The 21277-nt window shown below is 37.5% G+C and overlaps 1 protein-coding gene across 20 annotated transcripts in view; it reads left to right on the top strand.

The window, feature by feature from the left end:
* Nucleotides 1-21277, top strand: part of BAZ2B (bromodomain adjacent to zinc finger domain 2B) — a 165513-nt gene that overhangs the window by 96668 nt on the left and 47568 nt on the right. For 13 of the 20 annotated variants that reach the window (XM_052791123.1, XM_052791117.1, XM_052791121.1 and 10 more), the window contains 7 exons: nt 6581-6787; nt 7462-7860; nt 10320-10929; nt 12221-12517; nt 14901-14961; nt 15506-15614; nt 15894-15995. In XM_052791123.1, coding sequence (XP_052647083.1) covers nt 6581-6787; nt 7462-7860; nt 10320-10929; nt 12221-12517; nt 14901-14961; nt 15506-15614; nt 15894-15995 — 1785 coding nt within the window. The remainder of the gene's footprint in view (nt 1-6580; nt 6788-7461; nt 7861-10319; nt 10930-12220; nt 12518-14900; nt 14962-15505; nt 15615-15893; nt 15996-21277) is intronic. The other 7 variants (XM_052791133.1, XM_052791129.1, XM_052791132.1 and 4 more) reach the window with 3 other exon arrangements.

Below are 21277 nucleotides of genomic sequence, written 5' to 3'. Positions count from 1 at the left end.
TTTTCTGATACTGAAGTGGAGTTTGTTCCTGGTCTTACTTGATATGCTGACATTCTGGACGTTCCTCTACTCCTTACTCTTAACTACTTTTCCTCTGAAACTTTTTGAGGTAATTGGTATTTGTCAATGTAATGATTTGAACAAGCTTTCCAATCAAAACATAGAGAATACTCTAAATGAGAACTCCAAGATGAGGAGATGATCAAGAGATTTGATTAAAAAAAAAAAAAGAAAAAAGAAAAAGAATCAGTATTTTTATTTCAGTATGTTAGAATGAAGCTACAACTGGAACTGAAGGCAGAGGAATAAGCAGGGGGCAGTAGGCAGATGGGAGTATTTTGTGCTGGGCTTTGTACAAGTGATCTTATGTTTTTAAATTTCAAAGTGTAACAACACTTGCCTCTTTTTCTAAAGAGCGCAGTTTATTTTTAAAACATTCTAAATTCTCTAAATGTTCCTTTCTTTAGGGTTTTATTTTTTTAGCATTCATCTGCTGATTTCTTCAATCATATCCTTAGTTGTGATTTTCTTTTGAGGTTGGTATTTAAAAAATTATTATTTTTTTCCTTAAAAGGCAAAGCTGATGCCAGGCTGTTTTTACAGCTGGTGAAAAGCTAATGAGTTAATTCTTGTTTTTACAGTTGGTGAAAAGCTAAAGAGTTAATTCTTGTACAATGTTTTCTTCCTGGTTGAATTCTAGTTCTGTTGTCCTACCATCTTAGGGAATCGTAAAGTGCAGTCTGATAGTAACTTGTATTATATAAATTTTTTTGCCTGTAGCTTGTGAAAAACAACTTCTGAGTTGATAGAAGCATCTGATCTTCAAAGCCGTAGTTATTAGAAGTTCTCATCCATTTCCTTTCGTCAGAGTTGTGTATTTGATCATTCAGAGGGCTATACATATCAGACAATGATAAACCGGAATCTGTCCGAAACAAGAGTTCAAAATTGTGCCGAATCCTCACTCATCACTGTATATTTGTGGCATATCATGTTATGTCTGTTGAGCGTAATGATGTTGTATTGAAGATAGATGTCATCGTGATGATCTGATGTATTATCCATGACTTATTTCTTACATAGAACAATTTGGTAACTGTGTTACCTTTTTACTTTGCTGTGTTGGTCACTGTGTTGATAACTTTAGCATGCTTTAATTGTTGTCTTTTAAGCCTGCCCTGTTTGTGGCCAAGATAAAGCTGAATAAGCAGATACGCTTTATAAATAATCATTCATCTGAATGTGCTGCTTCAGCCTCACAAAAGAAATGTAAAACTGACTGCCCCTCTGTTGATTGTATTAGTGAATTTCTAGGATGAGGAAGGTCAGCAGGATTTTTTCATTGGTAAAGCAAGTCTCTAGGGAAAGAAGGCGTTACTGGTGAACTTGAGTCTCATTTGTCTTATAGAAAGTCCCCTACCATTATGGGCAGCTGGTGAGATAGGAATCCACTCCAAGATCTTGTGTTGGAGGCTTTTACTTGCCTGGATTCCAGAATTAGCATCGGGACGCTTGGTTATTAACTTGTATAGAATCACAGAATCATAGAATCATTTAGGTTGGAAAAGACCTTTAAGATCGAGTCCAACCATCAACCATGCCCACTAAACCATGTCCTGAAGTGCCTTGTCTACATGCTTTTTGAATACCTCCAGGAATGGTGACTCAACCACGTCCCTGGGCAGCCTGTTCCAGTGCTTGATAAGCCTTTCAGTAAAGAAATTTTTCCTAATATCCAATCTAAACCTCCCCTGCTGCAGCTTGAGGCCATTTCCTCTCATCCTATCTCCAGCCACCTGACAGAAGAGACCAGCACCCACCTCACTACAGCCTCCTTTCAGGTAGTTGTAGAGAGCGATAAGGTCTCCCCTCAGCCTCCCTTCTCTCCAGGCTAAACAACCCCCGTTCCCTCAGCCGCTCCTCATAAGACTTGTTGTGCTCCAGGCCCCTCACCAACTTGATTGCCCTTCTCTGGATGCGCTCCAGCACCTCAATGTCTGTCCTGTAGTGAGGGGATTGTAGTCACATCCTTTATATTTAATACCTCTTCTTGGCAATTACCATGTTGTATTCCCTTTATAAACTTCAGTACTTTGAAGTGATGACTAAAATCTTTTTAAACTATCAATTTAGTCACCTTTTTTTATGGGACTATCCCATAGGGTCATTACAGTCGGGCTCCTTTTCTTGGTACTCTTATTCAGTCTAGATTATTGCTTTCTGAACAATGGACATTTTCAATTAGCATAACCATCCAGCAGATCTGCTAAAGCCAATGAACCAAAATTGAATATGGAATTTATTTTAATTGAACTTACTCTTGCTTCAACTTTTATGACTATATTGTTGCCAATAGAGGAACTAGTTGAAGTGAAATTTGCTCTTATAAGAATAATTTTTTATTGTATATTCTCGAAGTGTCTTTTAGTATCTTTTTCTAAATAATACATTTTTTGATATTCTATAAGTATCTGCCTGTCTTACATATCTCTTCAGAAGTCTAATGCTCTTTTTTTTTTTTTTTCTCTAGTATATTTCAAATGAAGTAGAACAGTACTTTTTGGTCTGTACTTTTCCTTTTCTGTCTTGACTATTTTCTTTTGTTTCAACAAGCTTTTAGAATTTCTTTCAAGTATTTTTTGTTGTTCTAAATGTCTTTACAGAGAGGTTTTTCTTTACAGTTATCTTTTTCTCCTTCTGGCTTACATTATTTGATTTAGTCTGAATTATTTCTTCTCTGTGCAGTTTACTGGTGGCCCCCCCACCCCACCCCACCCCACCCCATAGCTGCTCTACCTCTACCTTTTATGCTGGATTTGATAGAAACTTCTCCGTCAAGATTAATCCTTTTCTATCCACTTGTCCTGGTTTCAGCTGGGATAGAGTTAACTGTCTTCCTAGTAGCTGGTACGGTGCTATGTTTTGAGTTCAGAGCGAAGAATGTTGATAACACTGATGTTTTCAGTTGTTGCTCAGTAGTGTTTAGACTAATGTCAAGGATTTTTCAGCTTCTCATGCCCGGCCAGTGAGAAAGCTGGAGGGCCACAAGAAGTTGGCACAGGACACAGCCAGGGCACCTGACCCAAACTGGCCAATGGGGTATTCCATACCATGTGATGTCCCATCCAGTATAGGAACGGGGAAGTGGGGGGCAGGGATTCGCCGCTCGGGGACTGGCTGGGTGTCGGTCGGCGGGTGGTGAGCAATTGCACTGCGCATCATTTGTACATTCCAATCCTTTTATTATTGCTGTTGTCCTTTTATTAGTGTTATCATTATCATTATTAGTTTCTTCTTTTCTGTTCCATTAAACCGTTCTTATCTCAACCCATGGGTTTTGCTTCTTTTCCCGATTTTCTCCCCTATCCCACTGGGTGGGGGGGAGTGAGTGAGCGGCTGCGTGGTGTTTAGTTGCTGGCTGGGGTTAAACCACGACACCACTAAATGCACGAGTTTAATTTTTCCCTCTCATTACATTTTCTCTAAGCTACTAATTTGCCATACCTTCTTGTGGAATCCTACTAATCCAACTTCTTTGTATAGGTTGTATCTATGTCAAAGGATTCTGTTTGTTTATGAAGTAAAAAATTCCCTGGGAAGCAGTTGTGTTTCACAGTGTAGTCAAGTGCCTGATTTGTTTTGAAGCATTTGATTGCTTAAAAGTTATACAAAATTTTATGTAAAAATTAGCTGTCCCTTTTCTTACTTGGGGTGGTTCTTAGTGAATCAGACTCGCGTGTCGGATGTTGCTTGGCACATGCCGCCTCCTTTTTCACAAGAATGTTCCCAACTCCTTTCTTGGTATGGTAATTTTCTTATATTCTCATCTGCATTATGAAAACATATATTTGTAAGATACAGCAGCTAACACATTTTGTAAAGTTAGATAGACAGCAAAAGTTTTAGTGTTGATGTGTGGAAGTAAACACTATCAGCTAAGTAAGCCCATTGACATACTCTTCTTTTTCCAGACTGTCACATGCGTTTCTTAAGAAGCTGATGTTATGAATATGTATTTCATCAGCATCGTGAATAAACTGGATATTTCTGATTTTAGTATTATTGCAGTGTTTTGGGTTTTTCGCTTTTCACATACAGAGATAAATAGAGAACCATGAAGGAGAAAAACTAGAATAAAATCTTCCTGATTCCAGGAGGCATTGTTACTTTCACTGCCTCAGATGATGGTCTTGTCCTTCATTTTATGATCTTAACCTTCATGAAGAAATATTCTGCATCTGTGCCAAATATTAGACAGGAAGATACTTAAATATGATGTAAAGGACACCAGCAATGAAACATGTAGGACCTACCATAGACTGGCACAGTTATTTAATTTGTTATTTTTCTAAGTGTCTGCATACGTTCAGATTGTTGTCCCTCATGTGAAGCATCAACTGACACCTCTCTGAACTGAGCAGTGAAACAATAAATCCAAATAAATACACTTAAATTCGTAGGATTTCCCAACAGTGAAGCAATGCATGTGAGAGCATGCAGAAGGTGTGGTGATATGAATTATTACTGTGTTCATCACAGGAATTGATAAAGAACCTAGTTTAAAAAAAAAAAGATACAGATACCACCCAATTGACAAATAGATGGGACTTAATCTGCTTACAGCTTCCACATTTCATAGCTATTTCAAAAAGTAAATTGAATCCCATTGTTGTGGTTTAACCCCGGTGGGCAGCTCAGCCCCCTGCAGCCGCTTGCTCACTCCTCCCCAGTGGTATGGGGAGAGAATCGAGGGGTAGAAGTTCAAAAACTCATGGGTTAAGATAAAGACAGTTTAATAGAGAAAGCAAAAGCTGCATGTGCAAGCAAAGCAAAAGAAGGAATTCATTCACCGCTTCCCATCGGGAAGCAGGTGTTCAGCCATTTCCAGGAAAGCAGGGGTTCATTGCGCATAACGGTGGCTTGGAAAGGCAAATGCCGTAACTTCAAATGTCCTCCCTTCTTCCCCCAGCTTTTACTGCTGAGCGGGATGCCATGTGGTACGGGATAATCCTTTGGTCAGTTGGGGTCAGCTGTCCCAGCTGTGCCCCCCCCCAGCTCCTTGTGCATCCCCAGCCTGCTGGCTGGCAGGGCAAGGTGAGGAGCAGAACAGCCCTTGGCGCTGTGCAAGCATCACTCAGCCATGACTAACACATCCCTCTGCTACCAACACTGCTTTGGTCACTATCCAAAACATAGCACCATAGGGGCTACGATGAAAAAATTAATTCCATCCCATCCAAAACCAGTACACCCACTTACAAGAATGTTTGTCATGTTCTCCTTACTAATTTAAGCGAATTTCTTCTTCATAAGACAGGCATCTTTGACATAAAATTGATCTTTAAAAAGATCTCTTGTTTTATAATACACCTACCATAAAGGAATAGATTTGAAAAGTAAATTTTTGGCGAAAGTTTTGTTAAGAAAACATATATTTTTAAAGCACTGTTTCTCTGATGTTCCTGTCTGCATTGTTATCTAGAATTGCTGCAACTTTTTTGCCCTCCAGTCGCCTACTTTCGCTGTCCACCTATCTTCCTTTTGACTAATTTTAACCTTACAGTTCCCTCAGTGACTCCACGTGCCCTGTTTACATGCTACATAACACTTTGCTGCTGCAGCCTGACATCTGTAATCTTGTTTCACGTGTTTCCCTACCTTCGAACATCAGTCTGCGAACTCTCTTTAATGATTAAATACACTTTAATGCAGTAATACGTACTTTAATGTCTCTCTCTCATAGTCACCATCATAACACTTGAGTCCACCTGTACCTCCTTTCAGATGTGTTTGTAAAATACGTTCGTTCTAGTTTGCTCCCCAAAAAGCAAACTTTCGTCATCCGTTGCACTTTAAACTCTGGTCTTGCAGTGTCAACATTCTGGAGTTTCTCTCTTTTTTACACCTTTCTTCTTTTCTACATTCTTGTGTGTTGCTTCTTTTACTTTCCCATTCTGGTCTGCAAATTTGTTCTTTCCAAGAATTTAAATATAGTTGTCTGAGTATTTCAGCAGATTTTGGTCCATTTTTCAGAAGCAAATCCCAGAAGCAATTTGATAAGCATATTCTTTTCAGTCCTCAATACGTTATATTGCTGAACAGTGCATACTGTGAAATTACAAGTGAAGTAATGTAGTTAAATGAATGTGTCACTGAAACATATTGATGAATCTAGTATGTATTGTTCTTACTGTGTTAGTTTGTAGTAAAGGTTTTGGTTTAAAATTTTTTTGGAAGCAGTACATTCTGTAGTAGATTGGCTAGACCTGAATTCCAGGCCAATTTTCTAGGCCTGAATTTGATATATTGCTTTGAAATGTAGTGATGCCAACCGTTCTGCCAGTGCGTGTGGTCAGAAAAATACTTTAGCGGAACCTTGTGACCAGTTTTTCAGTTTCATCGTCTTGTGAAACACTTCTTTCTCTTTAGTCTTCTGCAAAGACAGACAGTTGTGGTCAAGGATTGCAGATCACTTTACTCCAAAGTCTTACTGGTTTTTGTTTTAAAGATTATGTATAATAATAAGATGATATAACAGATTAAAGCTGAACCATTAACAGAGCATTCATCTTCCTGGTAGAAGCCCAGAAAAAAAGCTGTAGAAAGCTCTAGTAACAGCGACAGTGATTCGGGCTCCTCTTCAGACACCTCAAGTGAAGGCATAAGTAGCAGTGACTCCGATGATCTAGAGGAGGATGAAGAGGAGGAGGAGGACCAGAGTGCTGAAGAGAGTGAAGATGATGAATCTGATTCTGAAAACGAAGCACATCACAAAAACAAGAACAAGGTATGACACCTCACTCTGCTTCTCACAGTCTTGTCACCGAAAGCTATTTGTGAAAAATTGACCTGTTCCTTTTTGTACTGGCAGGCAGTTACTTAACTACACATTATTGAATGCTAAGAATACTCTTTTTGGTTTTGCTTCAGGGTTTTCTGGGTTTTTTTTGGTTCCTTTGTGTGCGTGCGTGTGTTTTGTTGTTCTTTATCGGCTGGGAGTTTTAACAGTTGGTAGGCTGTTATTTTTGTTACAAAGTGGGAAATCCAAAGAAATTGAGTGCTGTGTCCTGATAGTATATTGGAAAGGAATCTTTCTATGGGTATTGCTTTGGCAGTTGCTTTTTTCCTGGTAGAGCGGTTACTTTTCCTGATAGCCAATGGAAGAACAAGATTGGAATCTTGGGTATCCTGTTAGGTTTACAGTCAAAAATATATTTAAAAACAACCACGGTTTAGTACTCCTTCTCTACTAAGCATTGTCTTCACATGCTGAAACTATCTGGGGGGAAAAAAAACCCTAAACAACAAATACATGACAAGCTTGACTTTAAAATTATTGTTGTTCACCCTCTACCAAGAATAGTATAATTGTTTCATGGGGATTGATGATATACTTTTTTTTTTTTTTTAAAGGATCTTTAACTGATCTGATATGAACAGTCAAAAATACGTATTTTGCAGGTGCTAATGCATAGTGGCGTAACAGATATGAAAACTGATGGACAAAAACCACATGAAAAGTCCCAAGAAAAAAGAACACACCAGCAGATACCTCTTGTGTCTGATTCCCAGACTCACTCATCATTCCAGTCCCAGCAGAAGCAGCCTCAGGTTTTGTCACAGCAGCTTCCGTTTATTTTCCAAAGCTCTCAGGCAAAGGAGGAATCTGTGAACAAACACACAAGTGTAATACAGTCTACGGGATTGGTTCCCAATGTGAAACCTTTGTCTTTGGTACATCAAGCCAAAAAGGAAACCTATTTAAAACTCATAGTTCCTTCCCCTGATCTACTCAAAGCAGGGAATAAAAATACCTCTGAAGAATCTATCTCTTTGACCAGCGATGTAAGATCAAAACGGGTGAGTGAAAAAACACTGTTTTTTGATTATTTGTAACCTGCGTTGCCTGCTTAACAGGATGCAACATTGTGCTATCAAGCTCTTTTAAATATAACGTTTTAAAATTATATGTATATTTATTTTCATATCATGGTTTTTTGAGGTGTTTTTAGAGTTGATACGGATTTCTGAATGACGTAAACTAACTAAATTGTGTGGGTAGTATACGTTCTGAACTGTGGTGGTTGTTTTTTGGGTTTGTTGGTTTTTTTGTGGTTTGTTCTGGATTGTTTTTGTTTGGTTGGTTTTTTGGGTTTTTTTTTGGCTGGTTGGGGGTTTTTTTTTTTTAAGAGCAGCAAATATTATGCTTTAATTTTAGAGATGATTCAATATAGAAGTGCCCTGAACTATTCTGTAACTTTGTCTCGGAGAAAAGTTGTCTGCTTGGTGGTGCATGTATGCATACCCTAATGTATACATAATATATCGTATACACAACTTAGTGTCACATAATGTCGAACCTGAGTTTTATGCTCATCACATAGTGGAACTTTACAGCTCTGCTGAAGGCAGTCAGTGTACTGGTGAGAGTAATGGGTACAAAGAAAGCAAAGGATTTTGTCATGCATTTCTTAAGGAAAATGAGTAGTTAAAATCAATATCAAAATAGAAAAGTACTCATGGGTAAATTGTGTGGCCTAGATATTTTTCCTGTGCTGCTCCTAGTTTCAGTCAGAATGCTGATTTAATACTTTCTATATCTAGTATGTAAGCATGGCTTTGCTTTGTTTCAAGTTGGATAGTTTTAAGTCAAAGTAGTTAAAATTACCTATTTTAATCATGATTTTAAACAAAGTAGCTGAAAGCCTTTTTTTTTAAAAAAAAAAAGCTTGATTCAATCTTGGGTTTTGTTTGCTCTTTAAAGACACAAGGATATTCATGCACTGATAGCTATTAAAACTCAGTATGGCTACTGCAATACATTTGATCTTCCTTTTTCTGGTCAGGACTCTACAATATGATTACATGTCTTAACAGTTCTGTAACTTATAAAAATTCTTTATAGATACTCAGTTTATTTATTTTGTTAATAGTGGTTATGGCGACTAGTGATAAATTTTCATATTTTCTATTCAGTTAGATTTGAATGGGGATTAGAAGAGAAAATCTAGCATTTTAGAAATGTTGAGGCTTGAGAGAGAGAGAGATACGTAAACAAATATATAAAAAAGTACATTTATCAAGGCAAGTTTCATTATTAAAAACAAACTTTGTTTTAAACTAAGTAGTATCGGTGAAGAGTAGACTGAACTCTGATTCACAGCTAACTCGCAGTCCTCGGTGAGGACTGAAAAATACTTTTATCACATCGTTTTTATTCCAGACCAGAATAGAAACACTATTTTTTCCTTTCAGCTCCCAGGTACTTCAGAAAATTCAAATAAGCTAGTCATTTACCTGGAATGGCTAAATAAATTATGATTATAAAAACATATGTCTTTGCCATTGGAAGTGGCTTCTGCTGTCAAATTCAGGTTATGAGTCTCTAGCTGATGATACGTCACCCATTTAGTGGTTTGATTTCTTTAAAACTTTTACTGGAAACATGCACTGTGTGAATATTTATTTTATAGGTTTTCATAATTTCATATTCATTTTTTAAATATTAGTAACTTCAAGAATGTATTGTATTTGACTTAATATTTAAAAATTGATTTAAAACGTACCATCTTTATCCATTGTGTTATTTTCTTCCATCAATGATGATGTATTTTCTTCTTCCTTGGAAGAGTCTTGAGACTAAAGACAGTGTAAGCTTTACATGCATTTCTGAGCCACTACTGATTAAGTTTTACCTGAAGAACTTTCAAGTACTACTTTTTCAGATTTAAAAAACTAGCATAGCACAGTATTTCTGAGTAATATCTTTTTTCCCATGTTTTCTTTTGATAAAATTTTTCTATGCCAAGAGCCTTCTCTTGGTTTTCTGCTAGCATTGTTGCCATTAGTGTGTTGTATTTACCTTGTGCTTTAAAATGAACAAATTATTAAAGTTAGTTTTACATTCACTAATGAGATTTTTATATGCTGAAATGAGTAAGAAGTAGGGTGTTTCCTATGCCAGTATATAAGAGTAGTCTCTCTTTAAAAATTTCTTTTTTCAAGATGCTTAATATCTTTATGAAAATGATTGTCTAGAGCCATGTAGCAAGTGAAGAAGCTTCTCTACGTAATTTAGATCAGCTTCGTCTGGAGTTCAGTTTGTCTTTTTCTACTTCATTTACAGTGAAAATCAAGAGAGAGACGTACATAACTTGTAGTTACTCATCTCTTCTGTTGTAGCTAGCACCTACTTTTGATCTACTAAAAATAGCTTAGCGGATGTTTAAGATTTCATAGAGTTCACCTGCCTGAATACTATAAATAAATAAATAAATAAAAATTCCACATTTTATTCCTGTGTCTTCTTATTTCTTTAGGAACAATATAAACAGACATTCCCAGCAGCACAGCTAAAGAAACAGGAATCATCTAAGAACCTGAAGAAGGTTATTGCAGCTTTGTCAAGCCCCAAACCAACATCTAGTTCACCAGCTCATCAAAAACTCACATCCTTGGAAAACAACCATTCTAATCCATTCCTGACAAATGCACTTTTAGGTAATCACCAACCCAATGGAGTTATTCAGAGCGTCATCCAGGAGGCTCCTCTTGCACTTACTACGAAACTGAAATCCCAGACCAAGATCAATGAAAGTGTAGCCATTTCTAGTAGTGCCCCCTTTTCTTTGCCAGTAAACTTGAGTGCATGTGGGAAAAAAACAACTGGTAACCGGACATCTGTTATGCCCTCTACCTCTCCTGTGTTACCTGGTTCAGGAAAGGATAAAACAGTCAGCAATAATGCAGTAAATGCAGTAAAAACACAACACCGCCTTCATTCTGCAAAACTGGTGGTGGAGCAGTTCAGAGGGGTAGACTCAGATGCCCCCAGCAGTAAGGACTCTGACGACTCAAATGATGATGACGACGACGACGAAGATGAAGATGAGGACGATGAAGATGATGATTCTGATGATAGCCAATCAGGTGGTTTAACCTTTTTAATAGGAAAAGCAGAAACTTTATTTTTGAGTGTTGAAAACATGCATTTTGTACCATATTTTAAAATAGGGGCTAGGAAATGTTGGGGCAGCATGGCCCACACAGTGTCCTACAGATACCCTGGAAAGTAGCACATGGCTCCCAGTTCCCCATTGTGTCATATCCAAAATCATATCTGTTACTTGGTCATATGGCAAATATATTTTCAGCTGTCCTGGTAAGATGGCTCTGCAGCCTTCTGGAAAGGCTGTCAGAGACCTACCTACCTTCCAGATCAATCACTCAGCCTGCAGCTCATGTACTGCCTATGTGGCAAGGTGCCCAGGAGGGTGATGGAGAGAATAGGCTGGTTGATGGTTAATTCTTCTGGCAGGCAGAGCCTGGCTGCAGAACAAGCTGCCCAACCAGAGAGGGACTAAACAAAGGCCTTCAAATTGTCAAGAGTGGCAGGAAAAGCATGTTTCTAGGCTTCATTCAGGAGCACAATAGTCAATGAGCAAGATTAGAGAAAATTACCAGGACAGTTGTAAGGGCTGCAGTGTTCATAGATAGCATTCAGACTACTATTTTAAAGGCTCTTCAGCAATTCAGAAAGGCAAGGCCTGTTTTAAAGAGTTGATTGTATTCCCAGTCACTCCTTTCTCCCCTGTGTGCCAATATCCCTTGGGTCCAGCTGCACCTTCATCATTCTCTTTCCCCCCTCTCATCCACACACCCTATACTAATCCTCTTTCTTTTCCTCACAGCTGTAGCCTGTCTTTAGTTCCTTATCCTGTCTACCCTTTAACTCTTCCTTTGCCTAGATCGCCACACTTCCAATTCTGACACCTTTCAGCCTGTACCCAGTTCCATCGTTTGCTTCCTTTTCATGCTAGATTTCACAGCCTGTGAAGTGTCCTTCCTGTGGTAGTGTTCAACCGCTGCCTGGCTCATGGGATGTCTTAGCTGTAGCTCATTCTAGGGTGTACAGTCTCTTAAAATACTGCAGCTTCTGTCTCTCATCTCCTCATGGAAAATGAAAGAATTCCATCTGAAACAAGAGTGCAATATCATGCAGGATTTCTTTATGCTGTCGTATTTGTAGGCATTTTAAAGGTTAGGTAGTTAATTATAACCTTCTATTTATACTCAAGAGCTGTTCTAAAAAAACCCCTGAAGTCAGAAAAGCTTCTTATTTAATAAGACAAAAGACTTTTCAAGTGTTAGAACTTAAATGTATTTGCCATTGGTTATCAAGTCATAATGTGCATTTTGCCACACTTGTATTTTTAAACAGAGTCTGACAGTAATTCTGAGTCAGATACAGAAGGGTCTGAGGATGAAGATGATGAGGATGATAAAGATCAAGATGAATCCGATACAGACACTGAGGGAGAAAAAACTCCACTGAAACTGAATAAAGCTTCGTCCTCTGCAAAGAGCTCTTCCATTGGTCTTGCAGCTCATTCCACCCCGCTTAATCTCCAAGTAGCAAAGACCCCAAGCTCTGCACCAGCTGCCTTATGTCCTGAGTCCCAGCCTGCGGTTTTTCTTGGGACAGCACCATCTACTCTTACACCAAGTACACACTGTGGTACCTGAATGTCTTTTGTTATAGTACAATGTAACATCTAAGCGGCATGTGTTGTAACAGTAGTCACAAAAGTAGTTTAGACACTGGTATCAAGTGATACCTGGACATAAGAAAGAAATTTTTACAGGAAGAACAATCATTCACTGGAACAACCTCCCCAGGGATGTGGTCATGTCCCTGACACTGGAGGTTTTCAAGATGCGGTTGGACAGGGTGCTAGTTAATCTCATCTAGGCTCCCTTTCCCACGAAAGGTTGGACCAGATGATCTTTTGAGGTCTCTTCCAACCTGGGTTATTGTGTGATTCTGTGATCTTTTCATGAGTGTTTGCAACGGACATTAAAATCAGTTAGTAGAATTGCAAGTTCTCAAAACCTGAACATTATGCTTAGTCCAGGACATTTTAGCTCACATAATTGTTTGAGAGAAGGTAGGATGAAATAGCCAGGGTTGATATTTATTACATTAAAATTCTTCATTGTTTAGTCTTTATTATTTACGAATTTATTATAAACTAGTTACTTTTATTTATTTCTAATTTCTATGCATTATAGTTTGCATTCTGAATCTTTTAATTTCTGCCCCTTCCTCAATAAATTTAATAACTGTATTTAGTTAAAATATAACTTTATTCATTATTCCTTCAAAATTCTCAGTAGAATTTATGGATTACATGCAAGGAATTATTTTTAAAAGGTTCATGAAAAGTACATTTAGCATTTGCCTGATGTTACATAGTGTTTATAATCCTTCATTTGGTGACTAATTTGTAAGATTTATTAATTACTACTGCTACAGAAAAGAATGCATTTTTGAAAGTCACACTTCTCAATTTGCATGGTAACAATTAAATGAAATTGCATATTTACTACTTTGAATTAGAAACTTGATATTTAATTAACATGCAAGTAAGTAGATCTTTAAGTGGGGACATGCGCTCATAAATTGGTTTTATATTTTGATTCAGTGGAATAGGAATTTCATTGCATGTCATCAAGTGCATTAACTTTGAAACAGTGTAATGTGATCTACTTCATATTTTTCCCAGAAACAGGCCTATTCACCACACAGTTTGTAAAATATTTCCCATGCATTAGGAGTAATCCAAATTGTTAAAATACAAAGCTAATTTTTTTGCTCAGGAATCTGTGTTGATTTATGATGCTTTGAAAAGGCCGGTAGCGGATTTTTGTCTGTTCGGAGAGGTGGGAGGTAGAATAAATTAATTTTGTGTCCTTGTTTTAGGTGTAGTACTTTTTCCTAGTAAGACTCACTGTAATACAATTAAAATATTTTTGTGTCCATTTTACCTAAAGCTGGTCAGTCACCGAAGAGGTCTTGTGTCTCTTCTCTATATGTTTTTCACTGGACACCTCATTTTTTCAATTCACTTGTATTTGGACAAGCAATCTCCCTCCCTCCACTGTGACTATTAGAAGTAATGTAATCATCAGTCATGTTAGTTTAAGACTGCAGACACGTGTCCACAAAGTTTGGCATCCAAGCATGGGCAGTTCATCCGTGCTTTCTGTAGAGGACTCTTAGCAGTTGCTTCCAGATCGTGCAGGCATCTCAGCTGGAAACCTGTGCCATCGCACCACGTGACACTCCTGCCCGCAAGAGGTTGGAGCAAGTTTCAAGGGTTCAGTCTGATGATGATAGTCTCCCATGTCCGTTTCCACAGGGAAGAGATAGGTCACGTTCTTTACACAAAGTCCAGACTACTTTTTTGAGAAATGCATCTTCCAAAAGTTTGTCTGTGTACATAGTGCATGTCCTGCAGTTCTCTCAAAGAGGCCTGAGAAAAGTATCAGCCTTTGGCACTCTGTAAAACCCCATGTTTGGCAATTGTCTCTATTGTATTATTGATTCAGTCTCTTGACTAGCACCAAACACCTCTGTTTGAACTTTGAAAAGCTGGAATAATCTTGAAAATTTTCTGCATTTGGTGGTTGACTGCAGTCTAGACACAGTGTTCTTTGAAGGCCGAGCCTATTATAATACATGGACTTTTAAAGTAAAGAGTGTTTTCATTTTCATCTTCTGTACTGAAAAAATTTAAATATGGTCTAGTGTAGAAAAACAGGTGTGCAAGGAATTATTTTAGCCATATCTGAGAGAGCCAAACAAGGCAAACAGTTCAGTATGGCGTAATTAGGTTTTCTTCTGTTTACAATTTTAGAAGAAGAGGTTAAAGGAAACTTAGAGGAAAATGTATTTCAAAAGGAGAATAGTTACATTAATTTTCTTGGTACTTGAGGTATGTAATGGCTAGAATGTAAAAATTATTTATGTTTTGGTTTGGGGATATAAAAAGCATATTTTAGCAACACGTTTTCATTTTGTAAATTCTCTTAGGTGTTAATCAGAAACTCTGTTTTAGGTATTTCAAAAAGACGAAGAGTAACAGATGAACGTGAGCTGCGTGTTCCTCTCGAATATGGGTAGGTTATGTGTATACTTTATATTCCTTGAAGGGAGGTTAATACCTTCAAAAGTCAGTTGGTAAAGAAATGACAGTTAAAAAATTTTTGAGCCTGAATAATAAGGAAAGATCTTCAACAATTTAGATTTCCAACTCACAGTGACTGTGGATCTCTAAAAGTGTCAGCATATTTCACGTGTTAATTTTTGTGCATCAAATTTGTTCTTTTGCAAACCTGACCTGTCTCTTAGAAGTTTTGCCACTGGAAATTAATCCTGTTGTTAAATCTGAGCCAGTATAGACTCCAAATAACTCCCTGAAATATAGTTCTAAGCTTTTTAAAATCTGGTAATATGCAAGTAGCTTGATATAAATAAATCCATATAGAGTCAGAGTTTGGACAATCTAGATAATAACAATTTCTGGTTTTGCCTGTTTGATTTATGATACTCTTGTCACATTTTAGATACGTGCCTTTTTCCTTTTATGTAATAATCTTAAATTGACATTAATTGTTTTTTAAAAAGTGTGTTGTTGTATGCAACTATTTCATATCACTCTAGCTGGCAAAGAGAAACCCGAATAAGAAACTTTGGTGGTCGTCTTCAAGGAGAAGTAGCATATTTTGCACCTTGTGGAAAGAAGCTGAGACAGTATCCTGAAGTAGTAAAGGTACATTCCTCTTTTTAACTTCTGTGTTCTAATGCTACTAAGCATGCTTGCAATTAAAAAAAGCCTTTTTTTTTTTCCCCCTCCAATAAAGATATTTATTTCAAAATATCCTGTGATGTGAGGCATAATGTATCTCAGTCTGTTACTGATTTGATCTCGTATAAATGCATATCCCTTTGATAGAATATGCAAAACATTACACTCACAAAGTTAGCTGTACATCAAAGCTGGGTTGTAATTATTTACAAGCTGAAGTGGAAAAATATGTGATTTTTTCAGTATCTCAGCAGAAATGGAATAATGGATATCTCAAGGGACAATTTCAGCTTCAGTGCAAAAATAGGAGTGGGTGACTTCTATGAAGCCAGAGATGGACCGCAGGTATCCACTTTTTAAAAAGTAAAGTCTTTGATCCAAGGAACATTAACTTAAATTTAGGTGAAGTAATTTTTGCTACAATCTGAAGCATTGCCTGTTTTTAGCTAATTCTTTCTAAAAATTGTGCTTATGTCTTAATGGTAGTTATATTGAAATGCTGAGAGCTTGATCCTGGGCAATGTTGAAAACCGCTCCTCTCAGTGATTTTTTATTAGGAGGTTGCAGGAGTTCGGCATGCCTTATGATCAGCTCTGAGCCTGGATTTGTCTAGTACAAAAGAACTCTGAGCTACATATTTTATCTTTGTCAGTATTCAGATATTTCTGAGTAAAACTCTTATTTCTTCCTTTACTGTATAAACCTAATATTGATAGAGTTATGTGTATGCATTAAATCACACTCTTTTCATGTATTCGTCTGCATAATATATAAAAAATACATGCTTAAATACAAGTGTTTCCTGTTTTGAGAATACCATCTGAGCTTTCTGAAGCATGAGATTTTTATGGGAAGGAATGCTGACTTAGACCAGTTATGCTTTACAGTGGTAGAACTCTTAGACTTCGTGTAGGTAAACCACACAAGGATAAGTAAAATTATAATTTCAAGGAGATTACTACTATGTTTGTGCCATACTGTGTTACTGTATTTTGGTCACGTTGCCGTTTCTTCAGGATGTGCACGAAATTTTTTGGACTTTTGTCAGTGTATGTATTTTCTTCTTTAAAAGATAAGTATCCTGAGTATGTTGCTACAGGAACGTGGACAGAAATCGTGCTCTCAGCAATCTTGAATTCAGGCTCTACTTAAGCCTTATGTCCTTGTGATACCCTGTAGAAATACATCATGTTTACATAGTATAAATTTGAAAGCAATAAAGACTGATTTCATAGGAAGCAGCTACTTCTAGATGGTGCTTCCTGATTCCTGGCTTACAGGGTAAAACTTTGCTAAACCCTCTTCATGTTTGGCCTTAATAAAACAACAATTGCAAGTTCATGTAGTTGTGAACTTCATTATGTACCTGAATGGCTTGATTGAAATAATTCTTTATGTTGTGAACGTAATGTAATGTTGGGGTATCTGCTCTCTTTTTACCCTGTTACATTTTTGTGTCTGTTGCCCATGTTGGTTCATTAGTCTTGTCCCCTTCTCTAGTTATCTCTTTCTTCTCCCTTTAATTCATAAGATGATTTGCAGGTTTTGCCCTTCTTTGATGCTACAAAACTTAAGAATGAAGGCATTGGGAAGGGCAGGTTTCTGTAGGCAAGGTTGGCAGTATGAATATTAAGTTGCTGTAGATCTCACTGTAGTTTCTACTTGTGTAGTTTATGGTAGGTTCCATTAAGACTTGGTTAAACAAAAGAAAAGTTTTCTCGTAAAAAAAGGGATTGAGGGCAGCTGTTTCAGATGTGCTAAAATGTATTTACATTTTATATATGACATTTTGAATGAGAAGATTATAATGTAAACGGTTGAGCTACACTCAGCCTGATAATATGCACTTAGAAAAACAGTATGTGATACTGGTACTTCATGAAGAGAATTTGCACCCTTTTTACTGAAAAATTTTCAGTTGTCCAGCTTCAAAACAATATGTGGTAATCATATCTTTATGGATGTCTGGAGGTAATTCCAGGAATTGTATTTCTGCTTTTGCTGTAACTTTGATTATTCTGTATAGCCTTTCATGGTTACTCTTCCCTTTCTTCGTTATATATTTCTCTCATCTTTTGAGACATGCAGCATGCATCCAAAGTGATTGGGTAAGTTTCACAAAGCTCAAAGATGAAACAAGATGTGAAGAAAATGATTTAAGGGCTTAATCAGTTATATTGAAGAATTACCTATAGCAAGCCAAAAATACATGGATTACGTGCTTCTGATAGTGCCCCTGGTATACAAGCAACCAGATATTACAGGTTATTCAAAGCAGTGGTTAACTGCTTTAACAGAGAAGCATATCTGGCAGAAGTGGGCCGTGAAATAGTAGGGTTAGAGGAATGTTTGAAGTTTTGCAAATGCGGAAGTTCAGTGACAGGACCTGGAGCTTTAAACTGCTGTAGTTTAGAAAGATTAGTGTGAATGTGATTTGGGGTGATGGAGAGGGCACAGGTCCTTAAGAGTTTGAGTAATACGGATAGGAATACTGTATCAAGTAGTAGGTGAAAGAGAGTGTTGTGGAGTGATACTGAGCTGTGCCCTAAGATTGCATCTTGCTGGCTTTGATTGATAAATAACAGCAAGGGTATCCATCACAGAATTGCAGAATGGTTGAGGTTGGAAGGGACTTCTGGAAGTCACCTTGTCCAACCCCCCTGCTCAAGAAGGGTCACCTGGAGCCAGTTACCCGGGACCATGTCCATACAGCTGCTGAAAATCTCTAAGGTGGGAGACCCCACAACCTCCCTGAGCCCCCTGTTCCAGTTCTCAGTCACCCTCATGGTGGAAGAGCGTTTCCCGATATTCAGGGGGAACCTCCCGTGTTTCAGTCTGTGCCCATTGCCTCTCGTCCTGTCACTGGGCACCTCTGAAAAGAGCCTGGCCCCGTCCTCTTTGCACCCTCCCTCCAGGTATTTGTACACATTGCTGAGAGCCCCCCGGTCCCCCTCTTCTCCAGGCTGAACAGTCCCAGCTCTCTCAGCCTTTCCCTTTGCAGGGTCATTATGTAGTTAGTGAAAACTTGACTCTTCGTGCAGCTCCATTCAGATCCATTTTAGTTGAAGATGAAGTATCAGTAAGGGCAAAATACAGACTTTTAAACCTGGATATAGCTCTCTGGGAGTCATCGTTAAGTCATGGTAAACATGGCATGCGCTTTTTTTCCCAGTAAGATTTTGCATAAAGCTGTGAAAATATCTGCGTCCCATCCCCAAGTCTGAATGCTTGCCTAGGAAGGCAGCTGAATTCAGGAACGGGAGAGGAGGGAAGTGCTTCAAGTACTTTTCCCTATCTCCTTTTTGTGAAGTAACTCCTATGTACATTAGTCTTTCTCAGAGTATCTGATTATGGTGCTTCCTCGGAACAAATATAGTGCATCTCTATAAGGCATGAAGTCTACCTCTTTTAAGCCAATCTTAAGCTTACTGCTGTTTACTTAAGAGACTTACTCTGTGAATAAGTATTTAGAAATCTAAAATGTTCATTACAGATGCAATAGAAATACCATACAGAACAGCCAACTATAAAATCAGCTGTCATATGCATTTGTCATGTAGTAGTAATTATTTGCTTCCTTTTCTAGAAACTGGAATTTAAAATGTTTCTCCTGTTCTGAATTCTGCAATTCAATTTAGAAAGCTTTGTTGTTAACTTTTTCTCACAAATCTAAACTGAAATAAACGAGGATAGCTGCTTCTTGCAAGGTGCCTATGGTTTTGTTCATTAATTTGGTTAACAGGCTTTGAGCTTGATTCTGCTCCCACGCATAGTTATCTGGTGCCTTTTGGGCAAGTGTCCTGATCACAGTACAGTATTGCAATAGATGGTAGGTGCCTGAAGGTGAGAAATTGAATTAAGTTCTTATTTTGATTAGTTTCAACAATAAAACACAACATTTTATAGTGTTATTCCCATTTTTCTTCTAATGGTTGTGTAGTGGAGCTTAGATTTTATGGATGCCCCTGATTCTCCTATGTTGGGGCACAACCCCCATATTTTTTCCTTAGAATATGGAAAATCTACAGAATAACAGATTGTATGTTCTTTTAATAGAAATGTATTTTGGGTCAGATTTTAAAGGATATCTGAGCACAAAATATAGATGGTCAATTAACTCCTGCTTAAACCTTAATAGATCTGTTCTGGACTATTTTTGTCTTGTCCTCCCTTGTGGAAACTTGTTGCATCCACAATGTCTTTTGGCAGGACTTTAAACAGTCTTCTCCCCATTCCTTGGAACGCCAGCTCCTTTTGCTTATTGAACCTTCTACTGGTTTCATTTGATGGCCTCTAGTTTCTCTCCTGGGAGGCATTAGGAAAATGTAATATACATCCGTGGTCTCTGTGGCACTAGCGATCCTGTAGACCTCTATCTCTTTTTTTGCACATATTTGTTATCATTAGTATCAGTAACCATAGAAAATACAAATACAGAGCAAGAGCAATCTCACTGCAGGATCTAAGGTACTTCTTGAACTATGTCTGCTTCTCCTCCTTTTCTTTGAATTCTATTTTGCCTTCCCTGCCCGCCCTCAGCACTTGCAGTTTCTGGGATAAGATTTCCTAGGTTGGAGGTTGGTGTAGGTGATAAGTACAGTATTAAATCTCGCTTACATTGCTCAACAGACTGAACCTGTGATAAATTGTAAGTCAGGTACTAGACAGTGAAATGAAAGTGTATGCCTAAGTAGTACTCTTAAAGATAGAAGATGAATTAACTTCTGTTTAAGTGGTAGAGGTGACTATTTTGCATTAAAAAGTCCTTAGTGATGATGCACTGTACACATAGTGTTAAGGTCATGATTCTGAACAGCTTGGTTTTAGGAACACAGCTAATAACAAAGCTCTTTGGAATGTCTGTAAACTAAGTGTGAGATGTCCTCTTGGTATGGTCTTAACTGGGAGTGATTCAGACTTCAAAAAAAGGTATCTTTGCAGATACTGATCACTTCCTTGGAATCTGAATGTTTCATTAGCAAAATGCCATTTCTTTTGTTGAATCTTATGTTAAACATTTGTAATTATGAAGAATGAGCAGAAAGAATTAAAAGATAAATTGTCAGAGTAAGCAAATAAAAAATGTATTTTGTGGTACAGCAAATTTGATTTCAGTATTTATGCACGTATGAGTGTAAAAACTTTGGTAACGCAAATTATTTTTTTCTGAACGGATATTTAATTACTGTTAAGTTATCAGCTTTCATTCTTGCTTTAACAGACATTTTCAAAATCTTTTACAAACCCTTTTAAGGCAAATTATGGAGTAGTCCTGAAGGATACTTAGCTTACATTTTTTCCCTGCATTTTTCAAAAACTTGGGAAAATGGTAAAAGACGTTACTATTTTGAAATACTCATGTTCAGTCAAACAGGATCAGATAGACTGTGCTCCTGTTCTGCTTAGTAGATGCAATGAACTCTACTTTTTATCAGTTAAAGTAAAGCTATTTCTATGTGAGGACTAACTTGGGTATTTGTATTAACAAAGTATTTCAGTATTTGTTTTTGAGATTCCACAGAAAACCAGTAGTAATTGTGAAAGAAAGGGTTTAATGTAGTGCTGCATACTGTGTTTAGAGAATATAGTTAACATAACTTCTAGTTCAGATAGATGGATTCTCAAAA

Source organism: Harpia harpyja, chromosome 7, assembly GCF_026419915.1.
Source record: "Harpia harpyja isolate bHarHar1 chromosome 7, bHarHar1 primary haplotype, whole genome shotgun sequence".
NCBI lineage: Eukaryota > Metazoa > Chordata > Aves > Accipitriformes > Accipitridae > Harpia > Harpia harpyja.
The sequence above is the reverse complement of the archived record's forward strand: the minus strand, read 5'-3'. Positions and strand labels throughout refer to the sequence as shown.